The sequence below is a fragment of the Hemitrygon akajei genome, unplaced genomic scaffold (assembly GCF_048418815.1).
Source record: "Hemitrygon akajei unplaced genomic scaffold, sHemAka1.3 Scf000075, whole genome shotgun sequence".
NCBI classification, from domain to species: Eukaryota; Metazoa; Chordata; class Chondrichthyes; order Myliobatiformes; family Dasyatidae; genus Hemitrygon; species Hemitrygon akajei.
In genome coordinates this window covers 2,320,699-2,346,019 of record NW_027331961.1, presented here as the reverse complement: position 1 = coordinate 2,346,019, position 25,321 = coordinate 2,320,699, and the positions used below count along the sequence as shown (strand labels likewise).

The 25,321-nt window shown below is 44.2% G+C and overlaps 1 protein-coding gene and 1 long non-coding RNA gene across 2 annotated transcripts; both read right to left on the bottom strand.

Moving 5' to 3' along the window:
• Nucleotides 1–9,110: 9,110 nt before the first annotated feature.
• On the bottom strand, nucleotides 9,111–11,574 carry LOC140722332 (uncharacterized). The gene is made up of 3 exons (XR_012097584.1): nucleotides 11,509–11,574; nucleotides 10,709–10,750; nucleotides 9,111–9,124 (listed from the first exon to the last, which is right to left on the bottom strand). It is a non-coding gene; the product is annotated as an uncharacterized lncRNA (long non-coding RNA).
• A 6,002-nt stretch (nucleotides 11,575–17,576) lies between these two features.
• On the bottom strand, nucleotides 17,577–20,228 carry LOC140722353 (V-set and transmembrane domain-containing protein 5-like). Its single transcript, XM_073037117.1, has 3 exons — nucleotides 20,158–20,228; nucleotides 19,641–19,958; nucleotides 17,577–17,590 (listed from the first exon to the last, which is right to left on the bottom strand). The coding sequence occupies exons 1-3, from the start codon at nucleotides 20,207–20,209 to the stop codon at nucleotides 17,577–17,579; spliced, it is 384 nt and encodes a 127-aa protein (XP_072893218.1). The 5' UTR covers nucleotides 20,210–20,228.
• Nucleotides 20,229–25,321: the final 5,093 nt, after the last annotated feature.

Below are 25,321 nucleotides of genomic sequence, written 5' to 3'. Positions count from 1 at the left end.
AGGCGATGACAGTGGAGAATTCATTGATACATTTTCTAACACCATTTCGACTCTCTGCCCGTAGCAACTGCCCATCAAAGCCTCGCTGCTGGATCACTTATCCCACACTAGATCTTGCACCAGCCGACTTTGTAAACTATCTCACGGCCCTGGTGGTGTTCAGTATCGCTGCAGGGTCTCGACACGACCCGTGACGGCTCATTGACCTCCACAGGTTTTGCATGACCGCTGATTTCTCAACATTTATTGTGTCCACTATTTCCACACTCTCTCTCCTGTCCTTTTCAGAAATACATTTTGTGCGTGACCTGCTGTAGACTTAATTTCGCAGGTGCATGTGCTGTTTCCTCAATAATAGACCGCTGCAAATTCCCCAAGCTGGAGGTCAAACTTACCTCACCTCATTTCTACGTTTCTGCTTCTTCCGCTTTCATGAAATAGCGAAGTCTCCTTCACCGCGCTCTGTAGTAACTTCGGTAAAACATCAGGAGTTGGAGAAGAGGACAACCGAAGGCTCAACACACTCAATTGTCAGACCTTGTGAAACCTCCTGTTGCAGATGGTCAGATCCAAGAGTCGAGCTTATAAACATATGTCAATTTCATTTGGACTCTGCTTTCTCTCTGCACCTGTTCCCCCACAAAGTTCCGCCTTCCCCACAAGTATAAAACAATATGCGCCAACCTCCTCAGCTATTTGCCTTCTTCCTCAATTTACTTCTGTGCGCTCTTTTGCAAAGAGCTGAATTTTAACCCTTGACAATCTTTTCTAAACATTCACAAATGCAAAGCAGGTTTTTGTTGAAGGCAGCACAGATTATATAGATTGGGAGCATTTAGAACTTCAGCTGCAGGGAGAATTTGTTTTTTTCAGTGTAATGCCTCCCAAATTGGAAGAAAGAAACTCTCTAAGTAAATAGGTTCTGGTTCACGCCTCCAATTCCCATCGCGGGTGCCTAAAATATCGCAGTTACGTCATTATTTATCGCCAAAGCATTCGTGCCCGTATATTCCTGCCGCCCACCGACTGTGAGTCTGAGGTTGCAGTCAGATCGGCCGAGATCTCCTGAAGTCGGGGAGCTGGCTCTATATGGCGATTAGCCGACCTGAGTTCATGTTTGAAATGTCAGTGGGTTAACTTCAACAGTTCGTCCGATATTCTTTCTGGATTAAAATAAGTGACTAAATAAATTGAAACTCGTAAAAAACGTGTTTTTGTGATCAGTATACAAAGGAGTATTTGTGAGCTGCAGCGAGGATTTGCCAATAGTGACGTCACCATCGTGAACCACGTGGGAACTTGCGGGGTTTTGGTTGGACAAGAGCACAGATGTACAGCTCCTGATTGCACTGCAGACAGGGTTCACGCCCCCCAACATAGGGAGCCAATCAGAAAGCAGGAATAATTTATTTATACTGACTGTTACTAATCTGTTTACTTTTTTCTTTTACTTCCCGGCCAAGAAATAGAGGCCTTGAAATTCTGAACATATTTAGGAGAGATAATATGAAAAAAATTCTGGACACTGAGGGGACGAGTTAGAACGTTTCTGGCCAATCAGCTACGAGATTCTTGAGTGATGTTTTAGTCAGAGTGCTGGGGGCGGAGGTGGTGGTGGAAATGGTATCTGACGTCACTGTTTACTGTGATCTGATAATGAAACTGCTGCCCCAGTGACCCGCGACCAGCTACGCTATGGTGGAGCACCTCAGTGGAAATAGGCTTTAAAATGCTTTCTGATACAAAACATACAATCCAGGACATAGTCAATTGATCAGACAGCATCCATGGGGGCGCAAAGAAATATCAACTCGACCTGGGAGCCTTTTACCTTAGCGCCTATAACACATCCATGCACCAGCCGCTTACACTGCATGAGAATGAGAGCGTTAAAGGGACACGTGTTCAACAACAAAGGATGCACCTTCTGCAATCCCACCAGACATTCGTGTGTTTATTCAATCACCGACCGAGTGTTGCATTTTGTCAATATCTCAGACACCTCAAACACGTCATCCTAGTATTAATGTTTTACTCACGGTCATGGTCTGGGCCAGAAATTTGTAAATATCTGTGAATTTGTCACCGCAAAGTGTTATCATTTTTTCCAAGACTCCTTGTTTACGTTACATTGTTGTTTATTTTTCCAAACCAGACCGCTAACTCTGTATTTCACAATGCCTGGAATTCCCTTCTGCTGTCCATGTTCGTGCACCAACCCTACCACCCCCCCACCTCCCACCCTTTCCAAATGCTCTTGTGCCTCTGTGACCGCGGTTTGTGGCGGAAGGCGGAGGAGTCGTTCCTGGCAACTGCTGGATGCATAAACACGCATCAAGGTGTCTATTGCGGTCCAGAATAATCCCAAGACAAGTGTCAGGGGGTAAAAGGGCAGATAGCAATATGGTTGTTCGACCAGAGGAGTCTCACATCATATAACACAGTATTTAGTGAGCGAATAGTTGTACCTTGCTAATACGAAGGCCCGGGACGGGTCGGATGAAATCATTGGAATTATTGTCACGTGACCGTTTCAGCCGCTGCTCCAGGCTCCCGGACAAGAGAAGATCGAGGCGAGTCTGAAGGTTGAGAGTCACACACTGCTATGTTTCAGATCCTCACGAAGCATGACTTTAGAAACGGAACCGCCTATAATGTGGGCAATGAGATTATTGAGATCATATCGCACAGCAACGCTGAGAGGGCAAAGGTTGGTGGAAGCATGAGGCTGCCTATCATGGGATGTAGGAGTCCGGGTTGCGGTGAGAGAACTGAGCCGCTGCGATAAAAATATGAGCCACACCCTTCAGTGATGTCTCGGAGTGAAGATGTGACACTCGAGAGACGTGTGATGGAGACACGGATAATGGTTGGAAAGAAAAGGTAGAAGTTCTGAACACTGGCTTCTTCCCCGATGATTGTCCTTCTCATGTGTGAATTCCCGGCCAACCGGCCTCTTCTATTCACCAGTGACGTCATCCGAGGAAACAATATACAATTCATGTTGGCTATCTTAGCAACCGGAGGGGAATAAAGTTGATGAGACCAAATACGGGCGATATTTCATTATTCAGCGTCAGACATCGTGTCAATGAGAATTTGCAGACAATTTATCTGTTTCGCAAGGCCACAGGCCCACGACAATTATTCCTCGGAATAGCAATGACTTGCTGCGCGTCGCCGCCTGACACCAGTCTCACAGTGTTACATGTCTTTCGTCTGTTAATCACTGGGCAATCCTTAACCCTTAAGAAAGATAAAAATCCTACTGAATGCTCATCATGTAGGCCTATTTCGTTATTAAATCTGGACGCAAAATATACTTTCTGAGATAATGCCTAACCATTTGGAAGTGCTAGCTGAAATTATTTCTAAGGCTCAAACAGGTTTCATTAAAGGCCGTTCCTCTTTGTCCAATGTTCCGAGATTGATTAACATTATATATTCATCATTATCTAAGAAACCCCAACGAGTTATTTCTATTGATGCAGAAAAGGCATTTGATAGAGTTGAGTGGGCATATCTGTTTAAGGTATGAGAAAAATTTGTTCTGTTGATAATTTGAACAGATGGATTCAAATGATCTATAAGAATCCTACTGCTACTGTTATTACGGATAATCTTAGGTCCTCTTTATTTCACTTTCACGAGGTACTAAACAGGGATGTCCATTAAGCCCTTTATTATTTAATCTTGTACGGGAGCCTTTGGCCATAATACTTCGTGAAGCTAAAAATATTCATGGTATCACTATAAATGGGAATACACATAAGATTTCTCTTTATGCAGATGTCCTTTTGGCTTTTCTTTAGAACCGTGAAGAATCTATTCCTAATCATCTGCACATAATAAATGATTTTGGGCAATTTTCATGATATAAACTTGACTTTAAAAAAAATGTGAATTGTTTACACTCAGTGCTTCTGTTTCCATATATAACGGTATTCAATTTAGAATTGTTAATTCTTTTAAATATTATGTATTATAATTACTAAAATATATAAAAATCTTTATAAAGATAATGTAGTTCCACTAATAGACTTTATGAAACAATTATTTTCTGGATGGAAACCACTTACACTTTCTTTGATAGGTCGTATCCATGCCGTGAAAGTGATGATTTTAACCAGACATTTAAAAATTTTTCAAAACATACCTATCTTTTTTAATGAAACAAATTAGATCAAATTGACTGTATCATTTCGTCCTTTATTTGGAATAATAAAAGACCAAGAATTAATAAGCACCGTTTACAAAAATCTAAAAAAGATGGTGGACTTGCACTTCCTAATATAAGACTGCATTATTGGGCTGTTAGTACTCGACAATTATGTTTTTGCTATATTTGCACCACAAGAGCCAAAGACCAGCTCGGATTGATTTGGAATTAAAAGCTATCAAACAACTTCATTTAACCTCATTATTAGGAGCTCCATTACCTTTACATCTCTCTAAAATTCCAAATTTAAATCTCTACCCTGTTATTAAACAGTCCTTACGGATTTGGTTTCAGTTTCGCAATTTTTTAAAATTTTAAACAATTTAAATTGTCTAGCTCTCTATATCGAAATGTTTTATTTAAACCTTCTATATGTAATCCCATTTTTTCTATTATGGAGAAATAAGGAGTCTGCTGTTTTGTAGATTTATTTTGTGATGGTCGATTGCTGACTTTTGAAGAGTTAATTAGTAAATATTCTCTCTCTCATATACACTTTTTCCAATATTTTCAGGTTAGACATTTTTTACAATAATAGTTATCTAAGCTTCTATATTTGCACGAATCTGATTTGCTGGATACTATTTTGAATATGAATCCTTTAGTGAGAGAGTCTATTGGTAGAATTTATAATTTATTTTTTCTACAAAAGATAACCTCTCACTAAAGGTTGAACAAGATTGAGAGAGAGAACTTAATATGACTTTTGTTAACGAAGATTGGTTGCGAGTTCTGAAAATGGTCAATTCTTGTTTTTATATGTGCCAATCACTGTTAATTCGATTTAAAAATTTTCACCGTTATTATTTAACAAAGCATAGACTATCTAAAATACTTCCTAACATAGACAATTACTGCGATAGGTGTAAAACTGAATTAGCCACTTTGTCTCAAATGTTCTGGTCATGTCCTTCATTAAAATCCTTTTGGAAATCTTAATTTTCTACAATTTCTAAAGCGCTGAAAATTAATTTACAACCTAATACATTAACTGCCCTATCTGGAATAGTTCCACGTCATATTCAGGGTATTTCATCTTCAGACCAACATGTATTTGCATTTGTTACATTGTTGGCAATAAGGGCTATTTTATTAAAATGGAAAGACACCTCTGTCCCTACAATAATTCAGTGGTTTTCTCAAGTAATGTTATGTCTCAGTTTGGAAAAAAATCAGAAGCTGAACTTTTGATTCTCGATTTGAATTTGAGAGAGGATGGGGCTCTTTTGCCAAATATTATCATTTAATTTGAATTATTTTATATGGTTTCCTTCCGATTTCATTTAAATTAAACATGAATTGGCGGTTGATGATTCATTTTTTTGTATATATGGACGATGGCAAGTCGTATTGCTCCGGGAGTTGATTCCTAATTTTTTTAATTTTTTTTTCTTTTTCCTTCTTTTCTTTATATAATTGTTATCATTATCATATATTATCCTTTTTTGATAAGTTTTTTTCATCAGCTTTATTAATTGTTGAAGCTCTGTATCATTTTATAGCTGTCGAAGATTATGTATCAATAAAAAGATTTTAAAAATGAAAATGAATATATTTCATTACAGTAATTAATTTCCTGGTTCATTGATTTGTTTCAGCCTGTTTCTTTGCTGCAAATCACAAAACAAAACTGGTGAGCTCTACCTGCAGTCTGTTTCTGAGCCACCTGGAACCTCCTGTACACACCAAATACTCCCGCGCCCTGTTACTGAAATTAATTACCCTCACTCCTCTGACTCCATCTTGCATTACTCACACACCCACAGTGTCTTCCTGTTCAAAGTGCGCATCTGCTCTCCTTTTCACCCTCCAGGGGTCCCATGTTTTACCCTAGTTTTACTGTCAAATTACATATCCACCACCCCTTGTTACCAATGTCCATCACCTCTCAACCCCTGCCGTGGTCTCCATGTTTACACATCTGACGTCACTCCCAGCTTCCAATCAGCCGCGTTTAACTGGACACCTCTGTCACGTGTCAGCTCCCATCGCACCCTCCACGCTCGACTCTTTATATAAATATCTCCCTCTTTATCATTCAACAGATGACAGTGGAGAATTCATTGATACATTTTCTAACGCCATTTCGACTCTCTGCCCGTAGCAACTGCCCATCAAAACCTCGCAGCTGGATCACTTATCCCACACTAGATCTTGCACCAGCCGACTTTGTAAACTATCTCACTGCCCTGGTGGTGTTCAGTATCGCTGCAGGGTCTCGACACGACCCGTGACGGCTCATTGCCCTCCACAGGTTTTGCATGACCGCCGATATCCCAACATTTATTGTGTCCATAATTTCCACACTCTCTCTCCTGTCCTTTCCAGTAATACATTTTGTGCGTGACCTGCTGTAGTCTTAATTTCGCAGGTGCATGTTCTGTTTCCTCAATACTAGACCGCTGCAAATTCCCCAAGCTAGAGGTCAAAGTTTCCTCGCCTCATTTCTCCGTTTCTGCTTCTTCCGCTTTCGTGAAAAAGCGAAGTCTCCTTCACCGCGCTCTGTAGTAACTTCGGTAAAACATCAGGAGTTGGAGAAGAGGACAACCAAAGGTTCAACACACTCCATTGTCAGACCTTGTGAAACCTCCTGTTGCAGATGGTCAGATCCAAGAGTCGAGCTTATACACATATGGCAATTTCCTTCAGACTCTGCTTTCTCTCCGCACCTGTTCCCCCACAAAGTTCCGCCTTCCCCACAAGTACAAAACAATATGCGCCAACCTCCTCAGCTATTTGCCTTCTTCCTCAATTTTCTTCTGTGCGCTCTTTTGCAAAGAGCTGAATTTTAACCCTTGACAATCTTTTCTAAACATTCACAAATGCAAAGCAGGCTTTTGTTGATGGCAGCACAGATTATATAGATTGGGAGCATTTAGAACTTCAGCTGCAGGGAGAATTTGGTTTTTTCAGTGTAATGTCTCCCAAATTGGAAGAAAGAAAGAAACTCTCTAAGTAAACAGGTTCTGGTTCACGCCTCCAATTCCCATCACGGGTGACTAAAATATCGCAGTTACGTCATTATTTATCACCAAGGTATTCGTGACCGTATATTCCTGCCGCCCACCGACTGTGAGTCTGAGGTTGCAGTCAGATCGGCCGAGATCTCCTGAAGTCGGGGAGCCGGCTCTATATGGCGATTAGTCGACCTGAGTTTATGTTTGAAATGTCAGTGGGTTAACTTCAACAGTTCGTCCGATATTCTTTCTGGATTAAAATAAGTGACTAAACAAAATTGAAACTCGTAAAAAACGTGTTTTTGCGATCAGTTTACAAAGGAGTATTTGTGAGCTGCAGTGAGGATTTGTCAATAGTGACGTCACCATCGTGAACCACGTGGGAACTTGCGGGGTTTTGGTTGGACAAGAGCACAGATGTACAGCTCCTGATTGCACTGCAGACAGGGTTCACGCCCCCCAACATAGGGAGCCAATCAGAAAGCAGGAATAATTTATTTATACTGACTGTTACTAATTTGTTTACTTTTTTCTTTTAATTCCCGGCCAAGAAATAGAGGCCTTGAAATTCTGAACATATTTAGGAGAGATAATATGAAAAAAATTCTGGACACTGAGGGGACGAGTTAGAACGTTTCTGGCCAATCAGCTACGAGATTCTTGAGTGATGTTTTAGTCAGAGTGCTGGGGGCGGAGGTGGTGGTGGAAATGGTATCTGACGTCACTGTTTACTGTGATCTGATAATGAAACTGCTGCCCCAGTGACCCGCGACCAGCTACGCTATGGTGGAGCACCTCAGTGGAAATAGGCTTTAAAATGCTTTCTGATACAAAACATACAATCCAGGACATAGTCAATTGATCAGACAGCATCCATGGGGGCGCAAAGAAATATCAACTCGTACTGGGAGCCATTTTACCTGAGCGCCCATAACACATCCATGCACCAGCCGCTTACACTGCATGAGAATAACAGCGTTGAAGAGACACGTGTTCAACAACAAAGGATGCACCTTCTGCAATCCCACCAGACATCCGGGTGTTTATTCATCACTGACCGAGCGTTGCATTTTGTCAATATCTCAGACACCTCAAACACGTCATCCTAGTATTAATGTTCTACTCACGGTCATGGTCTGGGTCAGAAATTTGCAACTCTCTGTGAATTTGTCACCACAAAGTGTTATCATTTTTTCCAAGACTCCTTGTTTACGTTACTGTTATGATCCAGCAACAATTAATATATAATTGAGACATGTTTTTATAACAAATAAAACATTTATTAGACACTGCTAAAAAAAACCCAAAAGTTAACAAACGACTAACTTAACCGGAAGTTGGCTGCTATGCGGCATCTTGAACAATTCTTAAAGCGATAATGTGAAACTCGAGAGACTTATGATGTAGACATGGATAACGGTTGTAGATAAAAAGTGATAGACGTTTTGAACGGTGGCTTCTTCCACGATGATTGTCCTTCTCATGTGTGAATTCCCGGCCAACCGTCCTCTTCTATTCACCAGTGACGTCATCTGAGGAAATAAACAAACAATTCACGTTGGCTATCTTATCAACCGGAAGGACATAAAGTTGGTGAGTCAAAATACGGGCGATATTTCATTATTCGGCATCAGACATCGTGTCAATGAGAATTTGCAGTCAATATATCTGTTTCGCAAGGCCACAGGCCCACGACAATTATTCCTCTGAATAGCATTGACTTGCTGCCCGTCGCCGCCTGACCCCAGTCCCACAGTGTTACATGTCTCCCATCTGTTAATCACTGGGTAACTTGGAATCACTCACAGCCGGGGCTCTGCCCAACTCATCGGCTTGACAATAATGAATGTGTTCCCTTTGCAAGTTATACTTGGCATCGACAGCCTCATGTTCTGCTGACTTACCTCTTCAGGTCACTGTAAACAGATCGATCGCCCAGAACCAGTCCCTGTTAAACGGAAGTAAATCATGTGATCAGCAAAAGTTAATAACAAACGCAGTCTGTGAGAGAGGAGAATTGGAAGAACACCGAAAAGGACTTGCACACATGTAACAAATCGGCTCGGACAGACCGTGGGACAGAGGGACCAGGGTTAAAAGAGATCCTATTACACATCACAGGAGTCAGGAGAGATCCAGTAGACCATAAGACACAGGAGAAGAATTTGGCCATTCGGCCCGCGAAGGCAGCTCCACCATTCTATCATGGCTGATTCATGACAATTCTCAACCTCAATCACTTGCCTCTTTATGTAATGTTGGACACCCTGATCTATCAACTTGCCTTCTGTCCGTAATGTTTGACAGCGTTATTAATCAAGGAACGATCAACTCAGTAGTCCTCGAGCAGGATTCGCTGTAGTTTAACAGGCAGGGAGTAAAGCAGGAAAGTGCAATGTTGCCATCACTGACTTTGAGGCCGCAGCCATATCCGGCAATAAACTGCACGGATACACCACACTCCGGCTGAAGATATTGCTCCTGATGCCTCTCTTTCAGAGGGAGCTCCTTGAATTCTGAGTTTGTGTCCTCTGGGCACAGAGCGCCCCAGGATCAGAGACCTCCTCTCCACGTCCTCTCTATTTAGGGCTTTCAATATCCAAAGTTTCAAAGTTATCGATCCCTCAATCTCCTGAACTGCCGTGAGCTTTGGGATAGAGTCATTAAACGCTCCTCATACCTGAAGTCTCCCTGAAGGCAAGCTAAGGCACCTAATGTGTTGAGAGAATTTGCGGAGGTTATAGTGGACGTGTTAGCAATCATTCGTCAGAACTCTCTAGACTCTGGGTAGGTGCCGGCGGACTGGAAGACAGCAAATGTCACGCCAATTTTTAAAAAGGATGTAGACGAAAGACTGGCAACGATAGGCCAGTTAGCTGAACATCTGCAGTTGGGAAGATGCTTGAAGCTGCTATTAAGGAAGAACTAGCGAAACATTTAGAAAGAAGTGGCGCTTTAGACAGACGCAGCATGGATTCAGAAAGAGCAAATCCTGATTGACAAACGTACTGGAGTTTTTTGAGGACATAATGAGTGCAGTGGATAGAGGGGAACAGGTGGATGTCGTACACTTGGATTTACAGAAGGCGTTCGATAAGGTGCCGCACAAGAGACTTATAAATAAGATACGGATGCAGGGAGCATGATGTAAATGGGCGTTTCTCCGGTTTGTCAGTCAGTGGTGAGTGGGGTATCGCAGGGGTCGGTGCAGAGCCCGCAGCTGTTTACCATTTGCATTGATGATTTGGAAGAGGGGAGTGAGTTTAACGTAGCAAAATTTGCTGACGGCACTAAACTGAGTGGAAAAGCAAATGGCACGGAGGATGTCCTGACACTGTCATACTGATGGTGTGCTCCACCGTGCAGACTAACACATGATACTTCATGAGTTCATCCGCCATTTCTGTGTCTCCCATTGCTGCCTCTTCGACTTCATTCTCGCTGTTGGATGTCTCCCTTCAGGGTCAGTTTCTTACTGTGTGAGGTGGAAACAATTACTTCAAAAAGGGATTGACGCAAATAATCCCCTCACCGTGTAAGTGGAGTTTCCATCTTGTTCATTGTTCCTTGCGCCCTGAAAAGAGAAATTGAAGATGTCTATTTTGCCGTTTAACCAAGTGCTCAACAATTGTATTCTGTCTCTCCACATGTAAACCCCGAGGGTATCAATCTTCACATTCATTGCAGCTTGCAGCAATATTGCAACATTCGCCATTCGACGCACTGCGTGTTTCTGATTCAGTGTGAGAGCAATATCTATTTTCTCTAACATCAGGAGCGCTCCCGAAAGACATAAATTCATTCGGAAACACTCAGCAATAAGGGTAGCATGATGCATGTTACTTGATGAGGAACTCGTCTCCAATACCATTCACCTTGAGAGATAAATCTGGATCAGAATGTGCCCGTGACAGATTGGGGATACGGACTTGTGGCCTCAGGACGCTGACCGTATTTGCTATTTCTCGTAAACGCTCACAGAGATCATTGCTGATCACAGTCAGACAGGTTCAGATCTGACCATGTTTTCCCTGATCGGGAAAGGAAGCGGAAAAGCAGAAAAAAACAGTGGAGAGGAAGGTTTTCTAGCTGGAAGGTGATAGGTGGGCCTGGACACTGGGGAAAGGTAAAGGGCTAAAGAGGATGCTGGACCATGGCAGAAATGGAAGTGGAGGGGCACCAGGGGAAGTTGTTGGGCAGGTGGGGGAGAAGATATTTGAGTCCAGAGTGGAGAATAAGTGGAAAGTGAACGAAATACCGATCGGAAAATGTCGACCGATGTTCGCTTGCAAAATAATGACCGAGATCATGAACATAAAACAAAGCTCCGACCTGTTCATTCCTTAAGAAATTTTCATAGGTTCTCGATGCGTTCACGGTGTTTGTATCCAAGGTGCCTGCGGGAACAATACAGATACGTCACACCGGTGAAGAGCATCATGGGCCGTTGTTAACACAGCAGTTGTCAATCCGGCCATAAAACAAAATGCCAGCGATAGCATGAACTACATTCTATGTAACCATATAACCATTACAGCACGGAAACAGGCCATCCCGGATCTTCTAGTCCGTGCCGAACGCTTACTCTCACCAAATCCCACTGGCCCGCACTCAGCCCATAACCCTCCATTCCTTTCCTTTCCATATACCTGTCCAATTTTACTTTAAATGACAATACCGAACCTGCCTCTACCACTTCTACTGGAAGCTCGTTCCACACAGCTACCACTCTCTGAGTAAAGAAGTTCCCCCTCGTGTTACCCTTAAACTTTTGTCCCCTGTCTCCCACAAACGCCAGAGCCAGGTAATAAGAATTTAGGTCAGATACAGAAGGGAAAATACCATACCGTCCCTCCAATTATATTGTGATCCTGAGTTGAAAATTTCCATCTTTTTAACTAGTCAACCCACCAACCCAAGCAGCATTATTCGTGACCATGGATGAAAACCTCCAGCTTCTGTGCGTTAGGAACTAACATGTTTAAATGAAATATTAAGATATCCGTGGGTTCAGTAATAGAACAGTTGAAATGCAGTTCACTCACCCTTCCTTCCGGAATTGACGCTCGTGACGTATTGGGATTGTGGCGGATCTCTGATCCTGAATAAACAGAAACAAAGGACAAATTAGGAATCCGGCAGCAAGTGACTTTCTTGCACTGATACACCAAATGATATAATTCCTATTCATCCATTGGATACTCCCTGGTTTTTACTACAAACTATTCCGGCTATCAGATGCCCGATTCCAGTCCTACTCGATCTTCACAGCAGTGGCCATATTAGATTGCACAGCGATAGTGTTTTGGGCTTTCAGATCTCAATTTGTCCGGGGAAAGTGACACATGTATCACTGAACGCTTCCGCTTTCAGACAAATGTTCACATTTCAGGAAAACAACGCTCACATGAAATCTTAATGCTGATTCTGTCCCCGGACTGTCCCTGATCTGTGGAATGATTCCGGAATTGCTGATCAATTTTAGCAGCTTTTGGGAAATGAGATGTAAAAACACAAACAGATGGAGTCCGAGCGGTCCAGGTTTTTAAAAATCACCAGAAGAGAGGCGAGATTTTACCAACTGCTCCATTATACCCGAAATTGATTGTTGTCGACAGGGTTGCCGATTGTTGTATCCAGTCACATATGGCAAATTTATTTCCCATGATAGGGGATTATAGGACAAGAGGGCACGACTTCAGGATTGAAAGGCGTCCATTTAGAACAGAGGTGCGGAGAAATTTCCTTAGACAGACTCTGGTAAATCTGTGGAATTTGTTGCCACGAGAGGCTGCGGAGGCCTAGTCATTGGATGTATTTAAAGCAGAGATAGATAGTTTCTTGATTATCCAGGGCATCAACGGGTTTGGGGAGAACGCAGGTCAGTGGAGATGACTAGAAGACTTGGGTCAACCTATGAGTGAATGGCAGAGCAGACTCGATGGACTAAACGGCCTACTTCTGCTGCTATATATTATGGCCTTATGCTCTGATATGCGTTACCGCTCACCGAAAGGACATCAGTGCCTGGTGGACATCTCCACCCATGCACCGTTCGTGTTCCATTCCTGAGCCTTTCACATGTCCCGTCACCAGATATTTATCTATTTCCCTCTCCAGCTTGTGTAATTTGCTTCATTCACCTGTCGCATCACAAATTTGTGTTAAAGCTTCCGATATCCCACTTCTGCAAAAAAAAAAAATCTACCGCACCAATTAAAAGTAGAGGCGATATTCGGAGAAAACAAGCATTTACCCGCCAGTTTTCCTCGCGATCAACCATCCACTGACTCCGCCGATGAGGCCCACGCCAAGTAAACCAAGTAGAATGCCCACGATGGCGCCAGAGCCGAGGGTACGATTGTCATCTGTTTTTGCTGATAACACACATGGAATATATATATATATCTATATCTTACATTCTGGAAATAGTTCTTTATCAGTGGCAAATTCATTTTCACTGCAATTTGACTGGTTCAGTTTAGAGTTGTATATTGTGTCACAAGGATTATTCCCGGAATGAAAGGGTTAACATACCAGGAATGTTTAATTGGTCTGGGTGTGTACTCGTTTGAATTTAGAAGGATGGATGGGGCTGGGGGGGGGGTATCCCATTGAAACTTTCCGAATGTTGAAATGTCTAGACAGAGTAGATGTGGAAAGTCTGTATCATACGGTGGGGGAGTCTAGAATGTGGAGGCACAACCTCAGGACAGAGGGGCGCCAATTTACAATAGAGATGCGCAGAAATTTTGTCAGGCAGAAGTTGGTGAATTTGTGAAATTAGTCACTACAGAAAGCTATGGAGGCCAGCTCGTCGGGTGTATTTAAGACAGAGTTTGATAGGTTCTTGAATGAACACGGCAACAGAGGCTATGGGGAGAAGGCCATGAAGTGGGTTTGAAGAGCGTGGAAAAGGATCAGCCATGGTGGAATGGCGAAGCAGACTCGATGGGCGGAATGGCCGAATCCCCGCCCCTATGACGTATGCTCTGATTGTCTAGAATAGATGTCATCTATTACCACGGGTTTCCTCTGTCACAACTCAATTCTGAATCTACGTAGCCACGTTTCTCTCCAATCCTTGATTCCTGCCTTTCCGCATGATCGCATCGCGGGGAACCTTGCCAAACACCTCACTGAAATCCATATACACCTCTGGTCGTCCTTTATTGTTAAGTCTTACCACCTCTGATATTGTCCTGTCACAAACACTTTTCTCAAAACAGGAATAAACCTTAGCCGTTCCGGACGGAAATGGTGAAATTAAAGTAGTTGGTGGCTTGTGATTGGGGAGGTTATTTTAGATTCTCTGGTCAGCATTCAACGCTCGTGGCATCGTTAAAGAAACTATTATAATGATTCTGCTTTTATTCTGAGCAGCCATTTATAAACAGGAGTGAAGGTACGGAGTGAGGAGTGAGGAGTTTGGGAAAGGGATATGTTTGGCTTTTTGCCCGTCATGTTTTTGTATACACTAGTGAGAGACAATTTCACTCACTTTCTGCGGTGACATGGGCAGTAAGATTAAAGCTTCTCTTGGTTACGCCACTGGAAAACCTGACGTTTATAATAACCAATGTTAACCGAGCTCACTGACACAAGGGTGAGTTCCTGCCTTGTCTGCCGGAGATTGTTCCCGTTGTACCATGGATATATACCCCGGGGGACTGACAGAGCAAAGCAAGTTAATGTCAGTTTTGACACAATATTTGAGGCAACTGGACTCTCTGGTAGAATTCTGACCTTCTATGGCCTATCTATAAAATGAGAATCCCTGTCGAGTTTCGTAATATCCGATACAAATGATGGTTGTTGGTTACCTGTGTATTTACAATAAACGTCCACTTCGGTCACTCCAGCGCCACTGCTGAAAGAGTTGCTGGCGATGCACTTGTACGTCCCTGCGTCGATTCTGTTCACACTGATTATAGTCAGTTTCGCCTTGTCGGGAGATGTAAATATTCTGCCGTTTTCCCGGATGGGTTGGTTATCCTTGAACCATGTCCGTGTCTGAACGGCGCCCGACGCGTCACAGCTCAGTGCGATGGTATCGAGGTTTTCCAGGGGAGTGGAATTATTGGTCGCCACGGCAACACCACTCACTGTCTCTGTAAATACAATTAAAATACAAATGGTTTTACGCTTGGTTTTATCTACACGTGTTTTGAGTCGACAACCCAATATCATCGCATTCCCTGTCCCTCATCCCCAGATGTTTCGACATCAGGTCAGATCGCAGACTGAATGGAACTCCGGCAGAGTCTAAATACTTAACGCTCTTACTTCAGGGGACTTAGTAAATTGGCTAGAGTTGAATTGCCCTCTGGAACAAATGGTAATCAGCTGGTAAAAACGTCCCTGATGGGTGTTGCACAGAGAACGCCAAACAGAACAATGATGCGGCCTAAAACTACAAGGTGTGATAGAAAATGCATGTCAAGTGTGCAATGTTACAATAAGTGATGGGGGATTTCAATAGGAAAATAGATTGGGAAAATCAGTTGGGTGCTGGATTCCAGCAGGCGGAATTGGTAGAGTCCCTGCGAGCTGGTGTTTCAGGGCAGCTCCGGGTTGAGCCCAGTAGAGGATCATTTATTCTGGCTTTGGCGTTGAGCAATGATCCAGAAATGAACAGAGACCTTAAGGGAAAAGAAAAGAAACAACTTCGATAAGTGTTTATAATATGATCGAATCCACCCTGAAATCTGTGAAGGAGAAGCTGAAGTTATAAGTATAAATATAACAATGGGTAAATTGAATTACAGACCCGTGAGACGGGAGTTGGCCAGAATTGCTTGGAAATGAGTCGATTATTAAAGATGAGGACTCAGGGTACTTAGGGGATAGAAAAGGCTGCAGTCAGCATACTTCCCTCAGGGGGAAATCTTGCCTGAAACATCTGCTAGAGTTCTTTGAAGAAATAACAGGGAGGATAGATAAAGGATAACCAGTTTATGTTGTGTTCTGGAATTTTGAGAAGGCCATGACAAGATACCATACGAGGTAACGGTATTATAGGCAAGATTGGCGAAAGCTAAAGAGGGAGCTTTATCTTTTTCTTGATCTCTTGCCAGTGAGTAGTGTAGGCCCTGCGGCTCACAAAGCTGTGCCGAACATGTCCCTACATTAGAAATTACTAGACTTCCCCATAGCCCCCTATTTTTCTGAGCTCCATGTTCCTGTGAAACGTCTCTTAAAAGACCCTATCGTATCCGCCTCCACCACCGTTGCCGGCAGCCCATTCCGCACACTCACCTCTCTCCGAGTAAAACACTTACCCCTGACATCTCCTCTGTACCTACTCCGCGGTACCTTAAACCTCTGTACTATCCACACGAAAAACGCAGCGTATCATCTTGTACACCTCTATCAGGTCACCTCTCATCCTCCGTCGCTCCAAGGAGAAAAGGCCGTGTTCACTCAACCTATTTTCATACGGCATGGTCCCCAATTCAGACAACATCCTTGTAAATCTCATTTTAAATCTTATTCACATCATTGTAAAAGACACCCGGAGTACTGTGAGCAGATTTAGGTCATTTGTCTTGGAAAGGATGTGTTGAAGTTGAACGGCTTCAAAGGAAATTCTCTCATATGACTCTATCGTTCAACGGTTGTCATATGAAGAGCATTTGATGACTTTGGGTCTGTATTCACTGGAATTCAGAAGAATGAGGGGTGACGTCACAGACAACTATCGAGTGGTGAGAGGCCTTGTTAGAGTATGTGGAGAGGATGTTTCCAGGGCCTCCCACGCTCTGAGATTAAGGTCTCAGATTAACCATCCCCTTCTCCCAAAGTCTTTCAACCGTGTTGACAGGATGTTTCCTATCGTGGGGGATTCTAGGAAGAGATAACACATATAGAGTGGATGTGGAGAGGATGTTTCCTATAGTGGGGGAGTCTAGGACCAGAGGACACAGATAGAGTGGATGTGGAGAGGATGTTTCCAACAGTGGGGGAGACAAGGACCAGAGGACACAGGTAGAGTGGATGTGGAGAGGATGCTTCCTATAGTGGGGGAGTCTAGGACAAGTGGACACAGATAGAGTGGATGTGGAGATTAGGTTTCTGATAGTGGGGGAGTCTAGGACCAGAGGACACAGATAGAGTGGATATGGAGAGGATGTTTCCTATAGTGGGGGAGTCTAGGACCAGAGGACACAGATAGAGTGGATGTGGAGAGGATGTTTCCTGTAGTGGGGGAGTCTAGGACCAGAGGACACAGATAGAGTGGATGTGGAGATGATGTTTCCTATAGTGGGGGAGTCTAGGACCAGAGGACACAGATAGAGTGGATGTGGAGAGGATGTTTCCTATAATGGGGGAGTCTAGGACCAGAGGACACAGATAGAGTGGATGTGGAGAGGATGATTCCTGTGGTGGGAGAGTCAACGTCAAGATGACACAGCTAATAACAGAGAAACCTCGTTTTAGTAGGGATCTGAAAGGGTATTTCTTCAGAAGAGGTAGTAAATATTTGGAATTGTTTGCCACAAGCAGGGGTGGAGACCAAGTCTTTATGTATATTTATCGCAGAGGTTGATAGATTTTCTATTGGTCAGGGCATCAAGGAATACAGGGAGAAGGCGGTGTTAGCATTCATTTCATGTGGACGAGATTGTAAAAGCAATGATGTGATCTTTCAACTGTTTAAGCACCAGTGAGGCCTCACCTGGAGTATTGTGAGCAGATTTGGGGCACTGTTCTTGGAAAGGATGTGTTGAAACTGAAGGGCTTCAAAGGAAGTTCACTCACATGAGTCTATTGTTTTCATATGACGGACATTTGATGCTTTGGGTCTGTATTCACTGGAATTCAGAAGAATGAGGGGTGACCTGATAGCCAGTCTCCTTCCTCTCAACTCTTCTGGATTCTAGTGAATACAGGCTCAGAGACATTAAAGGCTCATATTATGACAAGTCTTTCAATCCTGGAATCATTTCCGTGAACCCCCTTTGAACCCTCTCCAATTTCAGCACATCCATTCTCGGGTAAGGGGCCAAAAACTGTTCACAATACTCCAGGTGAGGCCTCGCCAGTGCTTTATAAACTTTCAATATTCTATGCTTACTTTTATATTCTTGTCCCCTTGAAATGAATGCTAACATCGTATTTCCCTTCCTCACAACAGACTCAACCTCTAACCTTTAGACAATCCTACACAAAGGACTGCCAAGTCCCGTCGCACATCATTCTTTTTTGTTGTATTTTTCTCCATTTAAAATATAATCAGTGTTTGACACATGGGCTAATACAGTGATACTGGCGGTAAACGTTCAGTCGATGTGGTGCTCACGTAATCGTAACGTCAGAGCTAACTGTCCTGCTTTTCATTAACCACCAATAGGAAGCATGTCTCCCTCTTGCCGTGCACTCCACACTAACTGTGTCATTGTGTTCTACTGAGTCAGCGTCATTCGATGTGGTGTTGGGCCTGGATACGGCTTCTGTAAAAATACCACAGCTCATGTATCACGTGTAACGTACTGTGCTGAAATGATGGCTCCAAGGAGATATATTCTGCTTAAAGCAAAGTACTACAGATGCTGTCTATATTCTGGTCTCCTCACTACAGGAAGGATGTGGAAGCCATAGAAAGGGTGCAGAGGAGATTTAGAAGGTTGTTGCCTGGATTAGGGAGCATGCCTAATGAAAACAGGTTCAGTGAACTCGGCCTTTTCTCCTTGGAGGGACGGAGCATGAGAGGTGACCTGATAGAGGTGTACAAGATGATGAGAAGTATTGATTGTGTGGATAGTCAGAGGCATTTTCCCAGGGCTGAAATGGTTGCTATGGTAGGACACAATTTTAAGGCGCCGGGGAGTAGGTACAGAGGAGATATCAGGGGTAAGTCTTTTATGCAGAGAGTGGTGAGTGCGTGGAATGGGCTGCCGGCAACGGTGGTGGAGGCGGATAAGATAGGGGATTTCAAAAGACTTTTGGATAGGTAAGTGGCGCTTAGAAAAATGGAGGTTATATGTAAGCCTAGTAATTTCTAAGGCAGGAAGATGTTCGGCACAGCCTTGTGGACCGAAGGGCCTGTATTGTGCTGTAGGTTTTCTATGTTTCTATGTTTCTATACTGTCATAGACATGTGGGCGGCACTGGGGAGGGAAACATCGTTAAACTTTCCGCTAGATGATTTAGAACTAATCATTTCCAGCTGACTGGAGAAACAGACCGTTTTCAAAAATAGAGTAACATACAGAACAAATGATTACTTGATGGACTAGAAGACGGAACTGACATCCGGCACGAACAAGTGCGAGCAGCCCGCAAACAGAAACGGCGATACACAGCCACGCACAACAGTGAGAACTGAACAGTCCGAGAGCAGGTCTGGCAGAGTTCACTGGAGTCCAGGTTCTGCAATCACCGTAAAGGTTGTATTGTATTCTTTCACCACAGGAATAAAATGAAAGTTATTGTCCGAGATCGCATGACTCTGTCTCACTTACCAGTGACACGCAGAGTGACGGTCTCTGATGTCATGGAGCCGCTGTTCGGAACCATAGTCACACGGTATTCCCCGCTGTCCGACATGCTCACCGACTTCAGCAGAAGCGACCCGTTGGAAGTGAATAACTCTGCCCGCGATGTGTACTCATTACTTAAAGACCCGGTTTGACCGATCCACTGGGCGACTGTTTTCTTAGTAAAAACCCAGTTTCCATTCTTGACGTTGGATGACGGCCGCACTGAAAAAAGCGCATCAGCCTCAGCGGTGACATTTATCTGGCTGTGCTCAACGATAATAGTAAACTGCTGGGACTCACCTGAGAAAGAGAAAATCATATGAGGAAATGCGACAGACGCGGATAGACTTGGGAACTGCACTAAACTCAATCTGTACAGATACCCTGGATCTGTTCTTAGCTCAGTAAGGTCGATCCTTATTACCTGATCTTCATGCCTCCTACTACCCGCCACTCTGATGGTTATCCGCAACTGAGGGTTCGAGAGAGTGACACTCACCCGCCGTTATGTGGAGACAAAGAACGAGAGCTGCGAAGGGCAGTCCCGACATCCCGAGAGAGCAGCGCCGATCTCAGTTACACTCGGAGACTGAGCCGCACTTCCTGGTTTGCGGGTCAGATATCTGGATTCTGACGTCACGAGCGGCAGCGCTGATTGGATCAGAGAGTCTGTACTTTGCTCAGATCGACATCAGATCCTGTCTGCTGTTCTACGACTATCTGCTGCTGTGTGGAATCCGATACTGATCTCAAAGAGAGTTTATCTCACCCACCGACATGAAGAGAAAGAGAGAGAGTAAAGTGAACGTCATCCACGCGATCCCGAGAGAGCGGCGCCTGTCTCTGTTACATTCAGAGAGTGAGCCTCATTTCCTGGTCTCCATGAGAGATCCCGAGAGCCCGTTATCTGAAAAGCCGGAGCTGACTGGAGCGCAGAGCGAGAAGGCGGAGAATGAACGAACCAAAAACGCTGGAGAAGCAGAAGGCTATTCGGCCCTCGATACTCTGGTGTCTTCTTCTACCAGATCATGTGGAATGTTCCTCAAAAGTACTTCCCTCCGGGATAGATAGACTGGCTGAGTGTTGTCGCCGCAATAATCTTGCACACAAGGACAGCAAGACCAAGGATGTGATTGTGAACGCCGCGAAGGAGAAGTCGGGAGATCACACACCAGTCCTCATTGAAGGGTCGGCGGTGGAGAGGGTGAGCAGGTTTAAGCTCCTTCTGAGAGAATCTCTGCTTGATCTCACATAGTTATACATTCACAAAGAAAGGCACGTCAGCGGCTGTATTCCATCAGGTGATAGAAACATAGAAACAGAGAAAGCCTACAGCACAATAAAGGCCCTTCGGCCCACAAAGCTTGAAAAGATTTGGTATCGGTATGTCACCAAAAACTGGGAAATGTTCGCACATGCAAGGCGGAGAGTATTCGGACTGTTTCCATCACCGTCTTGTGTACAGGCTTCAATGTACAGGATCGACACAGATTGCATAGGGTTGTGTACAGCAATCACATTCATCACAGTGCAAGCCTCTTCATAATCGAGAAAATCTTCAAAAGATGGCTCCTCAGGAATACCAGGTCCATAATTAAGGGCGATCACCGTCAGGTATTTGCTCTTGTCTCACTACAACCATATGGGATATACAACCTTCCTATTAGTACAAAACGGAATATGCTTTCATCTCATTGCCACCATCCGGGATGTGATCTGGTCTCATTCCTCTCATCCTGGATATATTCTCGTTTCCTTATCGCCATCTGGAAGGTAGGTACATGAGCCGGAAGACCCACGCTCTATGAGCTACCAATATCTTCTGCAATCAGATTTTTTTGAGCGGTACATGGACCCATGAAAGCGAGCTCATAATTCTTTTTTTTATTTGTTAGTTCATTTTTTTTCATTATTTAATTTATTTATTTTTTCATTCGCTTGTTTACTTACCTAAATACTTTATACATTTTATGCATATATTACTTACCAATAAACTGAGGACGCGTTGCGCCACCTGGCGGTTATGACAGCAATGACGGGACTTCTCTGAATTGGCCTGCCAATGTAGAATGATTCTCCATTGTTGGAACGACCATTGCTGGAGTGGTGAATTGTTAGAGTGGTCCGGCTTTTGTAAAACAGGCTTATCGAGAACACGCTTGGACAAACACAGCCGCATGCTCGGAGTAAGGAATGAAGTTTCAAGTAAGTTGATATCTTGATTTTTGTTATTACATAGCCAGTGCGCTGAGAATAGATGCGGAGTCAGTGTCATTTCCTTGTGTGAGATTTAGGGAAACTGAGATACCACCTCTAACCCCCGCATGAATACATCTGCACAACGTGCATCAGTGCAGCTCCTGAGGGAGCATGTTAAGGAACGGGAGCTGCTGTTCCATGAGCTTCGAATCACACGGGACAATGAGGAGGTGATAGGTAGAAGCAACAGGGAGGGAGCCACCCGAGAGGAAGGCGACAGTATCACAGGTGACCTGCAGGAGAGGCAGAGGGGATCGGCAGCCGGAGCAGTGACCCCTTGTGGCCGTACACCTCAATAGCAGGTGTACCGCTTCAGATGCATTTGGTGGGTTGCCGGTTGTGGAGATTACCGGGGGGAAGGTACTGAGACTGGCTCTGTGGCCCAGAAGGGGATGGTGAAAGGGGAGTGCAATAGCGATTGGGGATCCTCAATTAGAGGATCGGAACGCATATGCAGTGGACATGGAAGAGACACCCAGTTGCGCTCCGAATCCATGGTTTATCATGAAGAAGTCGCCGCTGCTCTGTTCTTATCTGATGCAGCCTATCAGGTAGCTGGTGGACTGAGAAGCCTTTGGGCTGGCGCGCGACATTCAGAGTGTGGCGGGTGAGCCGTCTCAGTGAAAGAGAGGACTCAGAAATCCTTTGTGTCCCTTCGAAACAGCAATCTTGTCCTTAGGCCCTGAGCTCTGCTCTCTAAAGAATGTACATTGGCCAGGAAGATGCGATGAGACAGTGGTCGTGCTCCCGTAGCTTCACTCTGGCCTGATACCCACCGCACCCAGTCCTCCCCTGGTCGATCTCGCTTCTCTGGCGGAATTCCCCTCACTTCCAGGTGCAATGGTGGCATTGCTGGGAGTTTATCTTCGACGAGTCGTTGCTGTTCACGTGGACTTCATTTGATCGCCGGTGCATGTTTAGAATTCGTGTGTCTGTTTTTGTGCTTAATTGGCCGAAGACTGCGGCGATAAAGGTTAAGAAAATATACATCTTGTAGATCAGTGAGCTGACGGAAATTGTCGCCCTATATCGCCAGTAGTGCAATGTTTTTAAATCGGATGGGCGATGTGAAGGACACAGAAAAGATACTCGAGATTGAATCTGACTGCAAAGTTGGGCGGCTCAGGGTCGCGCGTGGCCAATGCACCCATTCTGAACTCGTGTCTGTATCTTCCACACTGCCCCCTTGTGGTGACAGCGTCCCGCCTGACTTCTGCACTGACGCTCTTTCAACTTTGCCAGTGAAAGTCTGGCCGTCACTGTATTGCCGCCGGCGTCATTTATCGCCGGGTGCAGTTGTGTTTCTCCTTTTGTCAAGCCCAGCCACTGAAATTCTACGAAGTGAAGCTGCCTAATGCAGCAATACCCTTCGCATATGCAGGAAATTATATTGGGGCTATAAATGAGAGACACCTCTGCATTATCGCGCCTTTACATTTGTTCTGCAAACGGGTAGCATGTCTTCCGCTTGTTAGTTGCTGTTCTGTTAATGCCGATCTTTAAGAGGACGTTTTGCAAAAACAGCCGCTGTTCCCGCTGATACACTAAGCAAAAGCTACTTTGCAGAAATAGTGATTGAATGTCATTTGTTTTGTTAATGCTGATATTCAGGAGGTTTTTGTTGGGCAATGCGGAGAACACCGTTACTTTGGCATGAAACTGTGAGATGCTCTGAAGACAAGGATCCTTGTGGGTTTATAACAAATACTTTGGATAATAAAAGTACGTAACATTTTTGCAACCTCGCAGTGCCGGAAGGACATCACACATGGAATCCAGAGCACATTACACTTAGGTTAAGTCAAGATGCCTTGAGATCTCGCGCCACCAGATGATCTATGAAGATGTGTCAAATTCGCGATTCCTGAAACAATACTTATGAATGAACGCTGAGAGACATTGACAAGATAGTTGCCGAAAATTCAGATTTCCACTTCCATTTCAAGTTCGCAAAGTGGACACGTGAAACGGTCATTAATAAGTTCGGTAAACACGGGGCGTGAAACAAACAGCCTGGCCCCTTCTTCCCACTCCAACCAGCGTGAATATCACGGCCAATCTGATCTTGCTGTCGCTTCCATATTGCAGAAATAGTGATTAAGCGGCATTTGTTTTGCTAATGCTGATATTCGGGAGGATTTTTTTCGGCAATGTGGAGAACACGGGTATTTTGGCTTGAAACTCCAGCATCTCTGAAGACAAGTATCATGGTGGTTTTAGCACAAATCGGTAAATCCTGGGGAGGTTGGAGAGAGAGGGTGATGTGGAGATCAGGAAGAGATAAAGTGCTGAGATGGGGGAATATAACGGGAAAGGAAATAAGACCATGGAGGAAAGGGAAGGGAGCGGAGAACCAGATGGAGGCGATGGGCAGGGAAGGAGATAAAGTGAGAGAAGGAAAAGGGAACGGGGAATGTCAGAGGAGAGCCGAGCAGAGAAGTGACAGAAATGGACCAAGTGAAGTTGAGGACAGGTGGAGTTGGAGGCAAAGCTGATGAATTTGATCAGTGGAATAGACTATCCATGCGGACTATCCCTAATCAGATTGTGTCTCTCCAAATGACCATAAATCCTGCCTCTCGGGATCTTCCCCAACAAACTGTCCACCACTGAAGTAAGACTCACTGGTCTACAAGTTCCTGGATTAATTTAATCATTCGTTCATTCATCTTTGTCATCGATTTACGCATTTATGTGCTTCGTCTGTCTGTCTGTTTGTTTATTCTGCAGCTACGTTCGCCCGGAGAATAGAGACGATTGTCTCACCAATCCGCACAGGTAAAGTCCACCACAGCGAGAGGAAGGTCAGATCGGGGCTGCAATTTGGACAGTATTTTAATAGGCAAATGACACCTGAGTTACTGACTCAGAGACGGGGGTCTGACTGTCACGTGACAGCTGAAGGATTATTGTTCAACTTAGCAAGTAAATCAAAGTCAAAGTAAAATATATTATCAGTGTACATACATACACGTCACCACAAGCACCCTCAGATTCTTTTACTGTGGTCATATTAGCAAATCTATAGAACTGTAACTCTAAACAGGATCAGTGTAACTGTGCAAATGCAGATATAAATAAATAACAAGGAATCACGACTATGAGATAACAGGATAACAGGGTCCTTAAATCAGCGTGGTAACCTCCTTTTGGTGAAGAGTCTGATGGTTGAGGGTCAGTGACTGTTCTTGATTCCGGTGCTGCCAGTCCCGAGGCAGCTTTACCTTCTACCTCATGGCAGCGGCGGGAAAAGTGCACATACTGGGTCGTGAGGATCTTTGTGATGGTGGATGATGATTTTTCTCTGAGGCGTTTCACGTGGATCTGCTCAGTGGTTTGGAGGGTTGTGCCCGTGACGTACTGGGACGACTGCGCCACCTGCTGGGTGATTTGCCGCTCGAAGC